The sequence below is a fragment of the Pseudophryne corroboree genome, chromosome 9 (assembly GCF_028390025.1).
Source record: "Pseudophryne corroboree isolate aPseCor3 chromosome 9, aPseCor3.hap2, whole genome shotgun sequence".
Classification (NCBI taxonomy): Eukaryota; Metazoa; Chordata; class Amphibia; order Anura; family Myobatrachidae; genus Pseudophryne; species Pseudophryne corroboree.
This window is the reverse complement of record NC_086452.1, coordinates 305755812-305777853: the sequence shown is the minus strand read 5'-3', so window position 1 is coordinate 305777853 and position 22042 is coordinate 305755812. Positions and strand designations below refer to the sequence as shown.

At 43.1% G+C, this 22042-nt stretch overlaps 1 protein-coding gene across 1 annotated transcript in view; it reads right to left on the bottom strand.

Moving 5' to 3' along the window:
- The window catches only part of GUCY2C (guanylate cyclase 2C), a 507960-nt gene that overhangs the window by 125457 nt on the left and 360461 nt on the right, over positions 1 to 22042 (bottom strand). Inside the window, exon 12 of the mRNA XM_063941528.1 lies at positions 5114 to 5219. Coding sequence (XP_063797598.1) covers positions 5114 to 5219 — 106 coding nt within the window. The remainder of the gene's footprint in view (positions 1 to 5113; positions 5220 to 22042) is intronic.

The following is a 22042-nucleotide window of genomic DNA, read 5'->3' as shown; positions in this document are numbered from 1 at the left end:
TAGTTATTATATATAAATCATGCCTTATAACAAAGCCCCAATTTATAGGCCTTTCAGTAAGTAGGTATATAAATCAACTGAAGTGTGCATATAAGCATAAACAGTTAATCTAATTAATAAACAAATAAACAAAAAATACATAGATAAAACAATGGATCCGGATGCAGAGTCATCAGGCTCACATGTGTTCACGTACATAAAAAATGTGAAGTGAAAAAAAATGTAAATATAAAAAAAGAAAAGAAAAAAATATATTTATTTATAAAAAAGGTACCAACGAGAATTCCTCATTAAGTCCCAATGGTGAAAGGGAAAATAATCGTCGGATCCAGCGGCATTCCTGTTGTAATAGCAGCTTATGCCGGTCACCACCCCTCTTCAATGGTGGTATGTGGTCAATGGGCATGAATAAAAGATCTTTAATGTGGTGACCTTGATGAACGAAGTGTTTAGCAACTGGCGGAGTGGAATTTTCAATTTTGATGAACGCTTTCTTAATTGATGACCGGTGCAAGGCCATCCGTTCTTTGAGCATTCTAATAGTCTTTCCGACATATAGTTTCTTGCAGGGGCATTGGATCACGTAAACGACATATTTGGTCTCACATGTCATTCGATGTTTCAGTCGAAAAGTGTCTCCCCTAGTTGGATGGACGAACGTGCTACCTGTGTGCATATGCTTGCAATTAACACAGGAGCCACATTTGTGTGCTCCTGGTTTCAATTTTAGCCAACCATTGCCTTGTTGCGACATTGGTGCTATATCAGAATAGGTGATCTGATCCTTGAGATTTGGACTACGTTTGTAGCTAAATAATGGTAAGCTGTCACAGAATTTTCCCATAGTCGAATCTGCCTGTAAAATATGCCAATGCTTGGAGATCGCACGTCTCATGGCACCAGAGGCGACAGAATATGTGCTGGAAAAGACCAATCGTCCAATCTCTGGATCTTTATTCTTGGATCAAGCACAAAAAATACAGGAGGCAGGAATTACAAGGGGGGACGGAAATAACTGTCTTCAATCTATCAGATTACACTCCAACAGAGGCAGAAATGGCAGTATTATCTAAAGGACTCACTTTTGTTCAAACATATAAACAAAACAAGTTTGATTGTGAGGTCGAATTATTTAAATTTTTTCGACAATTAAAACTTAAAGATTATTTCTCAAAAAGGGATACTGTTTCTGTCAAAAGGAGTCAATTTAAAACACCCAGTAACTTTGACCCACCATCCATGAATCCTGCCATTGAGGTTTTTATTAATTTAGTTAAAAAAGAAACTTTACCTTGCATCAATAATATTAAAATTAAAAATCACAATATGACTAAATTAGAAAGACTGGCAGTCAAATCTCTAAGGGATAACCCAAATGTTATCATACGCCCCGCCGATAAGGGTGGGGGCGTGGTATTATTAAATCGTACTGATTACATTGATGAAATCAATCGGCAATTAGCCGACAAACAATGTTATAAACAACTCCGATTTGATCCAACCAATAATTTTAAACGTGAGGCAGATTCCATAATTGGTTTAGGTGTTTCTAATTATTGGATTGATGATCAAACAGCTAAATTCCTTACCCAGGACTTTCCCCGCATTCCTTTGATTTATGTTTTGCCCAAAGTCCACAAATGTCTGGACAAACCCCCTGGGAGACCTATCATTTCCTCCAGGGGCTCTTTGTGCCAGACATTATCCCAATATGTGGACTTTTTTCTGCAGCCGGTTGTGCAATCAACGCCATACTTTATTAAGGATACTTCAGATTTCTTATCGAAATTAAAGGCAGTTGGTCCTCTTCCCAATGACTGCATACTGGTGACACTCGATGTCACCAGTTTATACACTTGTATCAATCATCTTGAGGGCATTGAGGCAACTAGGAAGGCCATTACCTCCAGTCCACAGTATGAGGGTCCACCAAGTGAATTTTTGTTACTTTTGTTAGATTTTATCTTACACAAAAATTATTTTTTGTTTGAAAATTCATTTTACTTACAATTACAGGGCACAGCGATGGGGTCCAATGTGGCCCCATCGTATGCTAATTTGTTTATGTTTCAGTATGAACAACAATATATCATGGCAGATCCGAAATTTTCATCCTACATTTTATTTTATGTGCGATATATTGATGACCTGTTCATGCTGTGGACTGGGGGTGAGGCTGAGCTTCAACAATTTATTACCAAATTAAATCAAATTCCAGGGTCTATTAGGCTCACATGTGTTCACGACTTTTTGTCTATTAATTTTTTGGATGTTACGATCAAATTAAACAACGGGTCCATCACCACCCAGGTTTATAGGAAGCCTACAGATAAAAACTCTCTCTTGTTGGCTACGAGCTTCCATCCGCAGCCATTAAAGAAGGGACTACCCTTCTCCCAACTTTTACGTGTGAAACGCATAACTTCGGATGAATTATTATTACCAGCTGCTTTGACCGAGATGGGCAAGAAATTCATCGAGAGGGGCTATGATCCGACTGAGATACAAGGAGCGATCACGAGATGTCTCCAGATGGAACGTTCAGACGTATTAAGATCCAAGAATAAAGATCCAGAGATTGGACGATTGGTCTTTTCCAGCACATATTCTGTCGCCTCTGGTGCCATGAGACGTGCGATCTCCAAGCATTGGCATATTTTACAGGCAGATTCGACTATGGGAAAATTCTGTGACAGCTTACCATTATTTAGCTACAAACGTAGTCCAAATCTCAAGGATCAGATCACCTATTCTGATATAGCACCAATGTCGCAACAAGGCAATGGTTGGCTAAAATTGAAACCAGGAGCACACAAATGTGGCTCCTGTGTTAATTGCAAGCATATGCACACAGGTAGCACGTTCGTCCATCCAACTAGGGGAGACACTTTTCGACTGAAACATCGAATGACATGTGAGACCAAATATGTCGTTTACGTGATCCAATGCCCCTGCAAGAAACTATATGTCGGAAAGACTATTAGAATGCTCAAAGAACGGATGGCCTTGCACCGGTCATCAATTAAGAAAGCGTTCATCAAAATTGAAAATTCCACTCCGCCAGTTGCTAAACACTTCGTTCATCAAGGTCACCACATTAAAGATCTTTTATTCATGCCCATTGACCACATACCACCATTGAAGAGGGGTGGTGACCGGCATAAGCTGCTATTACAACAGGAATGCCGCTGGATCCGACGATTATTTTCCCTTTCACCATTGGGACTTAATGAGGAATTCTCGTTGGTACCTTTTTTATAAATAAATATATTTTTTTCTTTTCTTTTTTTATATTTACATTTTTTTTCACTTCACATTTTTTATGTACGTGAACACATGTGAGCCTGATGACTCTGCATCCGGATCCATTGTTTTATCTATGTATTTTTTGTTTATTTGTTTATTAATTAGATTAACTGTTTATGCTTATATGCACACTTCAGTTGATTTATATACCTACTTACTGAAAGGCCTATAAATTGGGGCTTTGTTATAAGGCATGATTTATATATAATAACTAAGAATGTAGTCAGTGACAGATTTAAATTCAGTTCAATTCATTGTTAAATCATTTATGACTGGCCATAGACATGCTTTATTATCAGTAGATTCATCATCAGGATGTAAGTGTGCATCTAATTTATTTTCATTTTTATTCATTTTTATTAGTTCAATGTTATCTTACACTGTTTTTCTTTGCCTGTGCGCCTCTCCCCTTGTCCCCGGAAACAGGTCTGATGCTTCTTCAGTTCCGGGTGTGTTCGTTTACCCGGACTGTTTTAAGCACGACCTGTTGGTTGCCACGGGTAACGCGTTAGAAGTGACGCGCGGCCCGAGGGTGATTCTTCACACCAGGACACAGTTACGGAGACTTATGTCTCCGTGCAGGATGGACAGGTCCCGGCTCCATCGTTTGGTCACTGACGATGTGCAGCGGTTAATACCCTCCCCTGCACGTCACTTCCGGTTCACGGCATGCCGTGCTGCTTGGATGTAACGCAGCTGATGTCCACGTGTGACGGGGAACAGGTGAGACAGCTTACAGGTAAGTATTTCACACACTATTTAATGCACTCATGGGCTAAGCTTTTCAGGCACACGTCACTTTGGAACCAGACACTGCGGATGGCAGTGTACAGCACCATGTCACTTTATCTATTCCCATGATGAAGATAGTCGAAACAGCTGTCGGAATGATAAGTACTCATTGATCTATTCATGCTGCTACCATCATGTGTGCTATATGCTTGTTGCCTTTTTAAATGATTTTTCTGGACAAGTAAAACTTCTTCTTTTGCATCTAAGCTGTGTGCTGGTATTTCTGGGTACAATCACCTGTGTGGTTATTCTTGGATTTTTTCTATATGATTACACCAACCGTGCACCAGCGTTTTCTAAATGATAAGTGAGAAGCGGCTGCTTTTGTGGATTTGTATATATATATATATATATATATATATATATTTATTTACACCAGATGTAGTAAAAAAGAATGGCACCACACCCATTACCCGGGATATTACTGCAGTAGGCAGGGGACACACATTTCACCTCATTTCACAGCCACCAGTGCCTGGCCTCAGGACAACGGTGCACACCTACCTCATATAGCGACACCAGTTAGGAGCTACTTCCTGTCACCAACCACCTACAGCACCATGTAAGAAGTGAGTCCAGCAGCCGGGACCACTGAGGAACAGGGGGGCTGCTGCTGCATGGCCCCTAAACTGCACGGTGGATGTAATGTGCGGTGTTTCACCTGACCACACAGCCAACTGACCCTCTGCTGCTCCAGGACATTGGTGCCTCTGCCATGTTGTGGGTAAGGGGGCAAGCTGCCCCCTTATCCCCCTGCCCCTGTTCTGGTGCCTCTGCCAGGAACCTAGCTCCCAAACCCCAGCAGCTCCCTGTACACAGTCGTCCGCTGCGCTGTGGGTTAAAATTCTAAATCGCGGCAACCACCAGAGATGGTACAGGGCTGCGCATATCACACAGCGAACAGAAGATCTAATAGAATATTTAAGTAGATTTGTTAAATAGGTTACATAGATATAATGTGATCTACATGGCTACACACTATAATAAAACAACAGTATTAAAATAAATGAATCACCTTCAGGCTAACATGAGACGTTTCATCCGTTTCTAATTGCAAAATGTTCTCTGGTGAGATATGGGTCCATCTTTTCTGTTGTAGTTCACGTTCTTTGCGGTACTTTCTACAGAAAGATTGAGGATGCAGTAGTATAATAAGTAAACAGTGATAGAGCTCAGAATCTAAAACAACTATTAAATAATTTCAACTCAATTCTAAGTAGCTCAATTAAACAGCTATGTACTGTATGGTGACCCTCATTACTAAGCATACTCTCTCTTCAGAGCTCATTTCCACATTCTGTATATACTGGAAAATACAAACTCGTGCAAACTTGTAGTCTGTAGAGGATACTGGGGTTCCATTTTGTACCATGGGGTATAGACAGGTCCACTAGGACCCATGGGCACTTTAAGAATTTGATAGTGTGGGCTGGCTCCTCCCTCTATGCCTCTCCTACCAGACTCAGTCTAGGAAACTGTACCCGAGGAGACAGACATACTTTGAGAGAAGGATATAAAAGGATAGTGTTGAGATTCCGACCCAGCACACACAAACAAGAGGAAAGTTACGCTAACCCAACTGGAAACAGGAACAGCAACAGCTGAACCAACCATACTTAACCAAGTAACAGTGCAGGCAGAACGAAGCCCCGGGCGGGCGCCCAGTATCCTCTACGGACTACGAGAAAAGGATTTACCGGTAGGTAATTAAAATCCTATTTTCTCTTACGTCCTAGAGGATACTGGGGTTCCATTTAGTACCATGGGGAAGTACTAAAGCTCCGAAACCAGGTGGGAGAGTGCTCAGGTTCCTGCAGAACTGATTGACCAAACTGAAGGTCCTCAGAGACCAAAGTATCGAACTTGTAAAACTTAGCAAACGTGTTAGAACCCGACCAAGGGGGTCATTCCGAGTTGTTCGCTCGTTATTTTTTTCTCGCAACGGAGCGATTAGTCGCTAATGCGCATGCGCAATGTCCGCAGTGCGACTGCGCCAAGTAAATTTGCTATGCAGTTAGGTATTTTACTCACGGCATTACAAGGTTTTTTCTTCGTTCTGGTGATCGTAATGTGATTGACAGGAAGTGGGTGTTTCTGGGCGGAAACTGGCCGTTTTATGGGTGTATGCGAAAAAAAACGCTACCGTTTCTGGGAAAAACGCGGGAGTGTCTGAAGAAATGGGGGAGTGTCTGGGCGAACGCTGGGTGTGTTTGTGACGTCAAACCAGGAACGAAACTGACTGAACTGATCGCAGTTGCCGAGTAAGTGTGGAGCTACTCAGAAACTGCTAAGAAGTGTCTATTCGCAATTCTGCTAATCTTTCGTTCGCAATTTTACTATGCTAAGATTCACTCCCAGTAGGCGGCGGCTTAGCGTGTGCAAAGCTGCTAAAAGCAGCTTGCGAGCGAACAACTCGGAATGAGGGCCCAAGTGGCTGCTCGGCTGAGCTGTAAAGCCGAGACACAGCAGGCAGCCGCCCAAGAAGAACCCATCAACCTAGTAGAGTGGGCCTGTACAGATCTTGGAACCGGCAAGCCTGTCTTGGAAAAAACATGCTGGATAGCGAGCCTGATTCAGCGTGCAATTGACTGCTGAGAAGCAGGACACCCAATCTTATTGGGATCATCAAGAACAAACAGTGCGTCTGATTTTCTGTGATGAGCTGTTCTCTTTACAGACACCTTCAAAGCCCTTCCAAAGACTTTGAAGTAGCAGAAGTGTCGGTAACCACTGGAACCACAATAGGTTGGCTGTTTTGAAACGCCAACACCACTTTAGGAAGAAATTGCTGACGAGTCCTGAGTTCAGCTCTATCTTCAGAAAAGATGAAATAGGGCTCTTGTGAGACAACGCCCCCAGCTCCGACATACATGCCTCGCCGAAGCCAAGGCCAACAGTGTGACGGTCTTCCACGTTAGATCTTTTATGTCTACCTTCACTAATGGTTCAAACCAGTTTGGAGTAATTGCAGTACCAAATTTAGATCCCAAGGCGCCGTGGGAGGTACCAAGGGAGGTTGGATGTTCAAGAATGTCTGTACCTCAGGGAGAGAAGCCAATTGTTTCTGAAAGAAAATGGATAAGGCCGAAATCTGGACTTTTATGGAGCCCAGCCAGAGGCCCACATCCACACCCACCTGCAGAAAAGCAGGAAACGTCCCAGATGAAATTCCACTGCAGAATAATTTCTGCTCTCACATCAAGAGACGTATTTCTTCCAAATACGGTGGTAATGTCTAGACACTACCCCCTTCCTGGCTTGGATCATAGTATAAATAACCTTGTCAGGGGTCCCTCTCCTGGCTAGAATCAGCCGTTCAACTTCCATGCTGTGAAACATAGCCGCAGTAAGACTTGATAGACCAACAGGCCCTGTTGCAGAAGATCCTCGCGAAGAGGTAGAGGCCACGGATCTTCAAGAAGCTTCTACAGAAGGTCCGCTTACCAGGCCCTTCTTGGCCAGTCCAGAACAATGAGAATTGCTTGAACCTTTTTCCTTTTTATTCTTTTGAGAATTCTTGGGATCAGAGGAAGTGGAGGAAAGGAAACACGTACACCATCTGATAGACCCATGGAGTTGTCAGAGCGTCTACCGCCACTGCCTGTGGGTCTCTCGACCTGGAACAATACCGCTTGAGCTTCTTGTTGAGACGAGAGGCCATCTTGTCGATTTGTGGATATCCCCATCGACGTGTCTAGCACCTGAACACTTCCGGGTGAAGGCCCCACTCCCCCGGGTGCAGGTCGTGTCTGCTGAGGAAGTTTGTTTCCCAGTTGTCTATTCCCGGAATGAAGACCACTGACAACGCCACAGCGTGTTTTTCTGCCCAGAGGAGAATTCTTGACACTTCTGACATTGCTGCTCTGCTTTTTGTTCCCCTCTGTCGGTTTATGTACGTTACTGCCATCACATTGACCGACTGGACCTGAATGGCCTGAACTTGAAGATGATATGAGGCCTGCAGAAGGGTGTTATATATGGCCCTGAGTTCCAGAATGTTGATTAGAAGGACGACTTCCTGACTTGACAATCTTCATTAAAACTGCACCCCCTGGGTGACTGCTCCCCAACCTCTGAGGCTTGTGTCCGTGGTTAACAGAATCCAATTCTGAATACCGAACCTCCGACCCTCGACAAGGTGAGAAGTCTGTAGCCACCACAGAAGAAAGATCCTAGCTTTTGTCGACAGACGGATCCTCTGGTGCATGCAAAGATGCGATCCAGACTATTTGACCAACTGATCGAGATGGAAGGGTCTTGCGTGAAACCTTCCATATTGAAGCGCCTCATTAGAGGCCACCATTCTCCCCAGAAGGCAAATGCATAGAAGCACCGATATCCATGTGGGCATCAGGACATCCCAAACCATTGACTGGACTACTAATGCCTTTTCAAATGGAAGGAACACCTTCTGCGACTCCGTGTCCAGTATCATTTCCAGGAATGGAAGCTGCTGTGTCGGCTCTAGGTGAGATTTCGAAATGTTCAGAATCCACCCGTGATCCTGGTCAGAAGAACGTCCAGGTATGAAATAATGTTCGCTCCCTGTTTCCGGAGTAGAAACATCATCTCTGCCATCACTTTGGTAAACACCCTCGGTGTCGTGGAGATACCAAACTGTCACTGATAGTGACAGTCCTGCTGTGCAAAAAGTAGATAAGCCTGATGAGGTGGTCAGATCGGAACGTGAAGGTACGCATCCTTGATATCCAGAGACACTAGGAATTCCCCCTCTACCAGACCTGATATCCCCACTCTCAGAGACTCCATCTTGAATTTGAACACTCTTAAGTACGGGTTCAACGACTTGAGGTTCAGAATCGGCCTTACCGAGCCGTCCGGTTTCGGTACTACAAATAAGTTAGAATAGTACACCTTGTTTTGCTGATGAGGTGGAACTGGAACAATTACCTGAGTTAGCACCAGTTTTTGAATGGCGTCCTGTACAGTTATACTAGCCTCTTGTGAAACTGGTAAGCTTGATTGGAAGAATCTGTGAGGTGGTAGCTCTTGGAACTCCAGTCTGTAGACCTGGGAAATAAGATCTATGACCCAGGGATCCTGGCACGAACTTGTCCAGATGTGACTGAAGAATTTTAGCCGGGCTCCCACCTGCCAGTCTTCCAGGCATCGCGGTCCACCATCATGCTGAAGGCTTTGAGGAAGCAGAGTCGAAGCTCTGTTCCTGAGAACCGGCAGTTGCTGGCTTGTGTGGTTTACCTCTTGCGCCTCTGGTGACTGTAGAAGCATCTCTGGATTTGCTCTTAAACTTGGCCATCCGAAAGGACTGTAAATTGAAGCTGAGTAAGCTTTCCTGGCTGGGTGAACTGTGGAAGGAAGATAAGTAGACTTACCAGCAGTAGCTTTGGGGATCCATTTGGCCAGTTCATCTCCAAATAAGGCCTCTCCTGTGAATGATAGACCTTCCATGCTGTTCCTGGAGTCCGAATCAGCAGTCCACTGGTGTAGCCACAAGCCCCTGCGTACTGACACTGCCATAGCAGTGGTGCGTGCATTAAGCAAGCCTATCTTTTATGGCTTCCACCATGAAGTTCACAGAGTCCTGTATATATTGCAGGAGTAAAACAATCTCCCCCCTAGGTAAGAAATCTAACCCCTCAATTACAGTAGGTTTCCTGACCATATAGCAACGGCTTTTGTAATCCATGCAAATGCAATAGTGGGTCCCTGGGCCACCCCAGCAGCTGTGTACGAGGATTTGAGTGTAATCTCAATTTTATGATCAGCCGTGTCTTTTAGGGAGGCTGCACCAGGGACAGGCAATACTATTTTCCGTGACAGCCTGGACACTGATGCATCTACTATCAGTGGATGTTCCCATTTTTTCCTATCCTCAGGGGGAAAAGGAAAAGATAAGAGTAACCTTTTAGGGAGTTGAAATTTCCTATCAGGATTAACCCATGGTTTTTCAAACAGGGTATTCAATTCTTTTGACACAGGAAAAGTGACTGTGGACTTCTTTTTTACAGTAAAATAAGATTCCTCTGATAGTCTCTGATAGTTTCTATAAGAGCCTCTATTCCCTGTGACAGAGCAGCATCCCCCCCTTCTGAATCCACCTTCCCTCCCCTCCTCCATGTCTGACCCTTCATCATCAGAGTCAGACTGCAGGACATGGGTCAGAGTTTGCTTTTGTGGACAAATGGTAGGGGACTGAGACGCTGGTTTGGGGACTGAGTCTCTGTTCATAACTCATCCACAGACTGTCTTAAGTATTGCGTATCTTTCTCATTGCGGGACAATTTATTAGAAATATTGGAAATCATTCCTGTAATGTAATCCATCCACACTGGTTCAGCCCCGATAGCCTGAGAAGGTGCACTACACTGACTACATAGTAGTGAGCATCCTGGGGAAGAAGAATACTCTGCCGTACATGAAACACACTCTTTGCCTGACATAATGTATATGTGACAGCACACACACAGGAAAGGTTAAAAGCACAATTAACCCACAAAGAGCCCTTCCAGGGAGACACAGAGTATTTTCGAGCCAGCCCACAGCGCCCTTATCGCTAATGCCAAGCTTAGGTGGGTCGCAGACTAAGTTCCCAGATTGGGGACTTAGTACCCTAATATCGCTCCCCCCTGCTATGACCCCCTGGTACTGCTGAGGTAATCTGGAGTCACACCAGAGGAACTGTGCATCCCTGTCAGTCAGCGTCTGTGTCCACTGCAGAGGGAAAATGGCGCTGGTGAGCCGCTGGATCCTCTCATAGTGAAGCCCCGCCCCTGCAATGGTGCATGGTCTTCCTTCTTTTTTTATACTGGCTGAGGACATTTTTGTGCTTATAATGGAGTAGAACTGTTTTAAGGCCGTGTTTGCCAGTTTGGGTACTGTGTACAGTGTACTGAGATGCAGTTGTGTACTGTGTCTAGAAGCCGTGTATCTCCGTCCCTCGTGCCGCCATAGAAGACGCCTGCTTAGTACTGACCACTCTTCTTTTTTCAGGCTCTGTTAGGGGTGGCGGCGTGCTGTGAGAATGTACTCTCACTGTGGTGGGGCTTGCGAATAGTTCCCTCAGGAGCTAGTGTCCTGTCACCAGGGAACAGGACCATTAACCCTTTGGGAGGTTGGGCTGTCGTTCCCCCCCCCCTCCCTTCAAGTCTCCCAGGCTGGGGCCAACCAGTCCCACATGAAATTAAACAGAAAAATAGATGCAGAAAACTCTTCAGGAGCCTCCATAAGCGTAACCAGCTCCTCTGGGCACATTTTCTAAACTGAGCCCATGGCTGCTAGTGGAGAGATGCGCTCGTTCGGTTCCCTGAGAACCGAACGCTACCGGACTTCACTACCCGAGCCCGGATCTGAGTCAGTTTTGGGTTTTCCCGCCTGACTTGGAAACCAGAATGAGGCAAAACGTCATCATCCCGCTGCCAGATTCTTGCGGGGTTTGGATTCCATACAAGGAGCTGCGCGTCGCCGCCATTTTCACTCCGGCATTGGAGAATGTAGAGAGAGGACGTGTCTACGTCCTCAGTGTCCTGCATCAGTTCAGTGGTGGTGTCTTGTGCTACATCAGGCCAGTCACAGTGGTTGTGTCCTCTGCTGCCATATGTCCAGTGCTGCTGTATAAGTCCAGTCCAGTGGTGCTGCCTTGTGCAGCATCTGTCCAGTGGTGGTGTCTTGTGCTGCATCAGTTCAGTCACAGTGGTGGTGTCCTCTGCTGCCATATGTCCAGTGCTGCTGTATAAGTCCAGCCCATTGCAGTGGTGCTGTGTTATCCTGCATCAGTCCAGTGGTGGTGTCCCTGTGCTGCTGTATATGTCCAGTGCTGCTGTATAATAAGTCTCTTACAGTGTTGCTGTGTTGTCCTGCATCAGACCAGTGGTAGTGTCCTGTGCATCAGTCAGTTCAGTGACCAGTCACAGTGGTGGTGTCCTTTGCTGCCATATGTCCAGTGCTGCTGTATAATAAGTCCCTTACAGTGTTGCTGTGTTGTACTGCATCAGACCAGTGGTAGTGTCCTGTGCTGTATATTATTTACTTCAAATAAACATTTAATCCAAATATAATTTTTACAGGGTTTGCCCTGTGTGGTGTAGCGGTACGCTCACCTGTGCTGCATATTATTATAATAGCTCCAAATAAAAGCGTTATTATTATCCAAATTAATTTTACAGGCTTTGCCGTGTGTGTGGTTTAGGGGTACGCTCTCCTGTGCCACCAATATTGTGCGTGTGTTACATCTGGGCAAATTCCACGTCTCCTGTTGTTTGTGTTGTCCACTTGTGTCACTTAGGTTAGTCATACAGCTACCTCGGTGCAACTTTTAGGCCTAAAAACAATATTGTGAGGAGTGAGGTGTTCAGAATAGACTGGCAATGAGTGGAAATGAATGTTGTTAAGGTTAATAATACCGTCGGATCAGAATTACCCCCAAATTCTGTGATTTTAGCTGTTTTTATGTTTTTTTTTTCCTCCAAAAATCATCCAGATCCAAAACCAAAACAAAAACACGAAAGGGTGGTTTTGGCAAGACCAATCCAGATCCAAAACACGAGGATGGAACCAGTACCAAAACCAAAACACAAAGCACGAAAAGTGCCCACCGCACATCTCTAACTAAATGGAACCCCAGTATCCTCTAGGACATAAGAGAAAATCAGTTACTGCCTCTAAGGGGGCGTACACACAGGTTTGACTTGTGCTGTCTACTAAGCGATCCAGGTTAGCACAGAACGCTCAGCACACATCGCTATACACACAGCGATGTGTGGTGAGCGATCTGCGTTAACCAGTGTTCTTTATGCACATACTAGTTGATCTTGCCTGCATGTGCTAAAGATCTGAGCAGGCGATGGCGACGCGTGGGACCATGCATCACCATCGCTATGGGGTATACACAAGGAGCGATCCATGCTTTCTAAGTGATCTACACAGATCGCTTAGAAAATAGGCAAAAATCGCCCTGTGTGTATGCCCCCTAAGATTTAAAAACAAGTGCTAAACTATATGGGATGTACAGAAATGAGATCAATGCTATACGCAGATACACTAATAGTGCATTTTAGGAACTAGAGACTTACAAATGAGTTCATCATGGCTGGCATTTGATCACACTGTGAGAGTTCTTTTGTGCACACAATTCTATGACATTGAGGGTAATTCATTTCTGATCGTAGATGTGCTAAATTTAGCATATCTACGATCAGTTACTCTGACATGCGGGGAGATACCCAGCACAGGGTTAGTCCGCCCCACATGTCTGGCCCTTCCCCCCTGCAAGGGTGCAAAGGCATCGCACAGCAGCGATGCTTTTGCACCCGGTGAGTAGCTCCCTGCCAGAGCAGCTCCTGCACGCTTGTAGGCCGCTAATTGCCGCATCCCGGTTTGCTACGGCTGCATTTGACATCACGCAGCTGCCGCGGCCAACCCCCCGCAACGGTCCGGACACACTTCCGTTGTCCAGACCATGCCCCACCAGTGGCGTTCTAATGCCGTTCGCACGCCCCCTCCTGCCCCACGACCGCCTCTGCCTGTCAATCAGGCAGAGGCGATCACAGCCCTGATATGCTTTTAGCATCTTACTGGGCTCCCGAGGTGCGCACATGCAGTGCGCCCGCGACGCCACATAGGGATTCAGACTGTCTCTCGTACAATCAGTACAAAGTAACAAAATGTTCATTAAATTGTTTACGCAATGGTACATGACCCTCTTTCTCATATAACTTGGCTATGTGTGGCTGCTGATCATCTACAGTGCATTCGGAAAGTATTCACAGCCCTTCACATTTTGTTATGTTACAGTCTAATTCCAAAATGGAATAAATTCATTTTCCCCCTCAAAATTCTACACACAATACCCCATTATGACGTGAAAAAAGTTTTTTTGAGATTTTTTAAATTTATTAAAAAATACAAAACTATGAAATCACATGCACATTAAGTAGTCACAGCCTTTGCTCAATACTTTGTTGATGAACCTTTGGCAGCAATTACAGCCTCAAGTCTTTTTGAATATGATGCCACAAGCTTGGCACACCTATCTTTGGGCAGTTTCGTCCATTCCTCTTTTCAGCACCTCTCAAGCTCTATCAGGTTGGATGGGAAGCGTCGGTGCACAGCCATTTTCAGATTTCTCCAGAGATGTTCAATCGGATTCAAGTCTAGGCTCTGGCTGGGCCACTCAAGGACATTCACAGAGTTGTCCTGAAGCCACTCCTTTGATATCTTGGCTGTGTGCTTAGGGTCATTGTCTTTCTGAAAGATGAACTGTCGCCCCGGTCTGAGATCAAGAGCGCTCTGGAGCAGGTATTCATCCAGGATGTCTCTGTACATTGCTTCATTCATCTTTTCCTCTATCCTGACTAGTCTACCAGTTCCTGCCGCTGAAAAACATCCCCATAGCATGAAGGTGCCACTACCATGTTTCACTGTAGGGATGGTATTGGCCCTAGTGATGAGCTGGTTTCCTCCAAACATGACGCCTGGCATTCACGCCAAAGAGTTCAATCTTTGTCTCATCAGACCAGAGAATTTTGTTTTTCATGGTCTGAGAGTCCTTCAGGTGCATTTTGACAAACTCTAGGCGGGCTGCCATGTGCTTTTTTACTAAGGAGTGGCTTCTGTCTGACCACTCTACCATACAGGTCTGATTGGTGGATTGCTGCAGAGATGGTTGTCCTTCTGGAAGGTTCTCCTCTCTCCACAGAGGAATGCTGTAGCTCTGACAGAGTGACCATCGGGTTCTCGGTCACATCCCTGACTAGGGCCCTTCTCCCCTGATTGCTCAGTTTAGACGGCCGTCCGCTCTAGGAAAAGTCCTGGTGGTGCCGAACTTCTTCCATTTACATGTGGATGTGTATGGAATAGGTACAACAGGGTGCGCTAAATCTGTGAATGTCAGTTACACGTTTAAGCCCTTTAGCGTGAAGAAGAAATTTAAAACAATACTTCCCTTAATACTTCATATATGCATCCACTCTTAATTGAGTTCCATATGCAAGGAAACAGAAAAATAGCATATAGTTTAGTATATTTGTATAGGGAAAATTTAATACAGAAATTAAATACAAATAAAACGAATATCACACATTTAAAACACGTCTTTTTCTCAAAGTTCCCAATGGAGGGTAATAGGGTGGACGATTACCAGAAACAAAGTGTTAGTGGGCGTTTAAGATGTAACCTTAGGGCAGTTGGCTCCGGAACGTGGTACCCTCGTCCACGACACCGTCGTCTGGTTAGCCTTTCCCCTGGGTTAAGTCCGGTAGGTGCTCCACTCTCCAACTGCTACACGTTTCGGGAATGTCCCTTCATCAGGCAGTGAGGGTGGAGTGTCAGAGCTTCCTATTTAAACCTTTCATATTGATCACTTCCGGTTCAGAGGTCGGGAACCGGAGTTTAGGAATATTACCTATTATTCATAATATAATCTAATATACATATTTCAAAGAAGCAAATCTATTAACTGTGCTGTAAAAACATAAATTCTATTAAAATTGAAACAGAAAAGACCTATAAGTCCGTGTCCCGGTGACCGGAAGTGACGCTCCCGTCACTTCCGGTTGCGGCCGCAATAGTCCCCTAAGCGCCGGCATCCTGTATAATCAATAAGTCACCAGAGTCACTGTGCCACATCAACCAGAGAGGGATAGTCCGTAACAGAGTTCCAAAAAGCCCACAGACACGGAGAGCCAATTCCTGCTCCGCCGTGGAACGCACATTGGAACGCACCGGGACTTCCGGTGACGCACTTCCGGTGACGTCCATCGTCCATTCCATGTTATGATGCAGTTCAGCGCCCCTACTGTCCAAATGGAGTAGGAGGATGCATGCACCTCTAGATGTCCAGTAGCTTGTTCACATGGAGTAGTGTACATAAAAAATTAAATAATATTAAATAATAATTAAAAATGCCATAATGAATATTCAGTGTATTGTGGAACAGTGAACATTATGAGTGTGAGTGACTCATGCAAATCATGTGGGATAGTAGCTGAGTGGAGGGGGGGAGGGAATGGATAATTTTAAAGAAACCATTTAAGTTCGAAATCTGCGTTAAGTCCGTGTGGAATAAGGCTTTTTATCTTATGAATCCATTTCATCTCGCTTTTAGCTAGGCGAGTGGCTTCATCTCTATACCTCCAATTGTTTTTGACATTTTCAATTGCTAAAAACCGAATGATATTTTTAGTTGAGCAGTTGTGTTTTTCTTTAAAATGGTTTGATAGTGAATGTGTGGTCAGTCCTTTCTTTATGTTGCGGAGATGTTCGTTCAGTCTAGTCTTTAAGGCTCTGCTGGTGCGGCCTATGTAAACAAGATTGCAGCTGCATTCAATCAAATATACTACATTGGTGGTATGGCATGTCATGAATTGTTGGAGTTTGTATTTATTATTTTTAACTGTGAATTCTTCATATTTTGACCCTTCTGATTTGATTTCCCGGCATGCTTGACACGTCCCACATCTGAAAAAGCCCTTATTTCTTATGGGATGGAAATCTTGATATGGTAAAGCACTCCTGGTCAATTTAGTTTTCAGATTCGGTGCCTTTCTGTAGATGAATTTGGGAACTTGAGGTAGAGCTTCTTTCAAGACAGGATCTCTAAGTAACAGGTGCCAGTGTCTTCGTACAATGGACTCCATATTTTTATGTTGGTGGTTATATTGGGTTATGAAGGCAAATTGCGTGTTTCCATCATCCTCTTTCTTCCTCTTTGTTCCTTCTAGAAGTGCTATCCGATCTTGTTGTAGGGCTTCGTTTTTAAACTTCTCCAACTTCCTCCTGTCATAGCCCTTCTCTATAAAACCCATTTTCATAGTGTCGATTTGTTCTTCACATATTTTTTTATTGCTGCAATTTCGTCTTAGTCTTAAGAACTGACTCTTTGGAACACTAGTGAGCCAGTTGGTATGATGCTCACTTGTTACTGAGATATAATTATTGGCATCTGTTGGTTTTTTTAACATTTTGTTTCTAGTTTACCACCCTCGACATATAGCGTTAGATCTAAAAAGTTTAGTTCTTTCTGGTTTGTTGTGACACTTAATTTGATGTTCATGTCATTGAGATTCAGTTGTTCAGAGAAACTGTCCAGATCTGCCTTGCCGCCTTTCCAAAAGAAAATGATATCGTCGATGTAACGATTCCAAAAGACGAGATCCTTTCCGTATTCCTGGCTTGATTTAATATTCTTCTCCTCCCAGAATGACATAAATAAATTTGCAAAGCTCGGTCCCAATCAGTTGGTTGTAATATATTCCGTCAAAATAGAAATAATTATTCTTCAATATAAATTTGATACCTTCCAACAGAAATTATTTCTTATTTTCTGGATAATCTGTTTTCTCCAGGTAATATTTGACCGCTTCTAGTCCCTTCTCATGTGGTATATTTGTGTACAATGCTTCCACATCAGCTGTTGCCATCCATGTATCGCGGGACCATTCAAGATTATTGATTTTGTGTAATATGTCGGTGGTATCTTTGAGGTGGAATTCGGTTTTGGTGACTAATGGTTGCAAATGAGCATCTATAAATTCGGAAAGGTTTGACGTTAAACTTCCTATCCCAGCCACGATTGGTCTCCCTGGGGGTTTTGATGGATTCTTGTGCACTTTAGGTAATACATATATGGTTGGTACAACTGGATCCACGATGTTCAGGTAATCGTATTCTTTCTCGTTAATAGTACCATTCTCCAGGATTGCCTTTAATAACTGATTCAAGCTGTTCTTCATTCTATTGGTAGGATCACTTCTTAACTTGGCGTATGTTTCCCCATCTTCTAATTGGCGGTGGATCTCTTTCACATAGTCTTCCTTGTTTAGTATCACCACTCCGCCCCCTTTGTCACAGGGTTTAATTATAATACTCTCGTCTTTCTGTAAAGCCTTTAATGCGATTCGTTCCTTTTTTGACAGGTTCCATTTCTTTGTTTTTTCTTTTTCTAATTTCTCCATATCTTCCAACACTGATTTGTGGAAACTGTCCACTAGGCTACCCTTCAAATGTTTGGGGTAAAACGTCGACTTCTTCTTAAATGCTTCTCTTGTTGTGTTTATTTCTGTTTGTTCTGCTGGATTTTTAGTTAGAAAGAATTTTTTGACTGTGAGTTTTCTGATGAATTTCTCTACATCTATGTATACATCAAAGGGAGATGCTTTATTGGTCGGTGCATATTTAAGACCTTTTAACAGCAGTTTTTCCTCTATTGCAGTTAGATTTCTGTTACTTAAATTGAAGATCTTTCCTTGTGTAGATCCATTTGTGGTACTCTCATTCGTTGTTGCAGTGGGTTTCTTCTTCTTTTTTGCTCTTTTCTTTTTTGCTCCTCCTCTCTTACCCCTTTTTCTTCCAGTTAAAACCTCTGAAGCTGTCGTCTCCCTAAAAAACGGGCATGATCTTCTTGTCTCTGGTAGTTTGTTCTTATGTTTCCCATCTTCCTGTTCTCTGGTCTGGTCCTGGTATCTCTATACCATTCATCTCCATAATGGCAATTTTCCTGCTCCAATCATCATTCTGAGGTGGACTTCTATATCTCCGATACTGATGATTCCTATTTAAATATGGTCTCCCTCTTCTTCTATCATTCCTTTCCGGGGATAGGTGATTCCTTCTTGTATTTCCCCTTGGGCTTCCATGCTCAAAGTCCGTATCTCTTTCTGGTGAGATATCTTCTAGATTGACTAATATTCTCGAATTGTCATTCTCTGAATGATGTTTATTGAGAAGACATTTCTTCTGAGCTCTATAGGGAAATTTCGATCCTCGTTTTGAACTGGATTGTCTTCTCCCTCTCTTGTAGCGGGGGCAGTCTTCTCTATGGGCGATGTTCAATTCTCTCTCGGATTTGGGCGTGGTGACTTCCAGGTCTTCTATAATGGAACATACCGACACTGTGGAATTATCTTCTTTTATATGTAGGAAGGGGTCTTTACCTTCCTTTTTTGTAATAGTCATGATCTCGTTTCAATTCCTTTTGGGTTTTTTTAGGTAATTTCTTTTGTATTAATAAGAATTTTCTGCTGGATGTCCTTTTCTTTTTTCTTGTAATCAGGCTGTTCCTGAAAAGGTTCGATGTGGGTTTGAATAGCCGTGATCTGTTCTTTAATGATTTTCAATTTTTTCCTGCGTTCTTTCATGATGAGTTCTATCAAGGTATAAGAGCAGATTTCTAATGTGCGCATCCACTCATCTTTGAATTTATTGCTGCTGTCATCAAATGTGGGTAATTTTTTCATTCTTAATCCTTTTGGGATAATTTGATCGGCTACATACTTCTCCAAAGTAGCGCATTCCCACCAAATGCGATTCTCTTTAAGCAATCATTTTTCCAGGCGGTCCATCATGGTTATTAAGTCCTCATCATTAATTACAGTTGGGCTGGTCAGAAATATCTCCTTGCATTTTTCCTCTCTACTTTTCAGGTGGGAAAACATGCTGTCGCCTATAGGTTCTTTAATTTAGGGAATAGGAATATAGTGATAATAAGAAGACTTAAAGAACTTATGTGGTGCCAATTCAGATTGTGAGCAGCAAACCTCTTTTGCACCACTGGTATTCCCCTATACCAGAGTGAACATGTGGATGTGTATGGAATAGGTACAACAGGGTGTGCTAAATCTGTGAATGTCAGTTACACGTTTAAGCCCTTTAGCGTGAAGAAGAAATTTAAAACAATACTTCCCTTAATACTTCATATATGCTTCCACTCTTAATTGAGTTCCATATGCAAGGAAACAGAAAAATAGCATATAGTGTAGTATATTTTATACAGAAATTTTATACAGAAATTAAATAAAAATAAAACGAATATCACACATTTAAAACACGTCTTTTTCTCAAAGTTCACAATGGAGGGTAATAGGGTGGAGGATTACCAGAAACAAAGTGTTAGTGGGCGTTTAAGATGTAACCTTAGGGCAACTGGCTCCGGAACCTGGTTCCCTCGTCCACGACACCGTCGTCTGGTCATCTAACACTTTGTTTCTGGTAATCCTCCACCCTATTACCCTCCATTGGGAACTTTGAGAAAAAGACATGTTTTAAATGTGTGATATTCGTTTTATTTGTATTTAATTTCTGTATTAAATTTTCCCTATACAAATATACTACACTATATGCTATTTTTCTGTTTCCTTGCATATGGAACTCAATTAAGAGTGGATACATATATGAAGTATTAAGGGAAGTATTGTTTTAAATTTCTTCTTCACGCTAAAGGGCTTAAACGTGTAACTGACATTCACAGATTTAGCGCACCCTGTTGTACCTATTCCATACACATCCACATGTTCACTCTGGTATAGGGGAATACCATTGGTGCAAACGGGGCTTGCTGCTCACAATCTGAATTGGTGCCACATAAGTTCTTTAAGTCTTCTTATTATCACTATATTCCTATTCCCTAAATTAAAGAACCTATAGGCGACAGCATGTTTTCCCACCTGAAAAGTAGAGAGGAAAAATGCAAGGAGATATTTCTGACCAGCCCAACTGTAATTAATGATGAGGACTTAATAACCATGATGGACCGCCTGGAAAAATTATTGCTTAAAGAGAATCGCATTTGGTGGGAATGCGCTACTTTGGAAAAGTATGTAGCCGATCAAATTATCCCAAAAGGATTAAGAATGAAAAAATTACCCACATTTGATGACAGCAGCGATAAATTCAAAGATGAGTGGATGCGCACATTAGAAATCTGCTCTTATACCTTGATAGAACTCATCATGAAAGAACGCAGGGAAAAACTGAAAATCATTAAAGAACAGATCATGGCTATTCAAACCCACATTGAACCTTTTCAGGAACAGCCTGATTACAAGAAAAAAGAAAAGGACATCAAGCAGAAAATTCTTATTAATACAAAAGAAATTACCTCAAAAAAACAAAAGAAATTGAAACGAGATAATGACTATTACAAAAAGGAAGGTAAATACCCCTTCCTACATATGAAAGAAGATAATTCCACAGTGTCGGTATGTTCCATTATAGAAGACCTGGAAGTCACCACGCCCAAATCTGAGAGAGAATTGAACATCGCCCATAGAGAAGACTGCCCCCGCTACAAGAGAGGGAGAAGACAGTCCAGTACAAAACGAGGATCGAAATTTCCCTATAGAGCTCAGAAGAAATCTCTTCTCAATAAACATCATTCAGAGAATGACAATTCGAGAATATTAGTCAATCTAGAAGATATCTCACCAGAATGAGATACGGACTTTGAGCATGGAAGCCCAAGGGGAAATACAAGAAGGAATCACCTATCCCCGGTAAGGAATGATAGAAGAAGAGGGAGATCATATTTAAATAGGAATCATCAGTATCGGAGATATAGAAGTCCACCTCAGAATGATGATTGGAGCAGGAAAAATGGCCATTATGGAGACGAATGGTATAGAGATACCAGGACCAGACCAGAGAACAGGAAGATGGGAAACATAAGAACAAACTACCAGAGACAAGAAGATCATGCCCGTTTTTTAGGGAGACGACAGCTTCAGAGGTTTTAACTGGAAGAAAAAGGGGCAAGAGAGGAGGAGCAAAACAGAAAAGAGCGAAAAAGAAGAAGAAACCCACTGCAACAATGAATGTGTCAGGATTCTGATTTTGTCTGTCCCCGGCGGGGGCGCTAGTGGGTCAGTGTTGGTGTGACGTAATACACGAGGAGACCGAAGAATAGTCCTGCACATAGGCGCTGATATTTATTATGTCACAGGGATCACAAAGCAATTGAATAACAGGTGCAGTGGAATGCAATTGCAGTGGAATGCAAAACCAGAAATAACAGGAAATAAATATTCAAAAGTCACTGGTAACTATGATTGAAACAAACAGAACTCCGGTAATTGTAAAAAGCACACAGTCTCAGTATAACTTGGAAAAAACAGAACTCTGATAACTGTACAGTCTCTATGAAGCACAAGTCCAGATAGCCTAACGGGCTTAAGCAGGAGACAGTCTCTAAGCA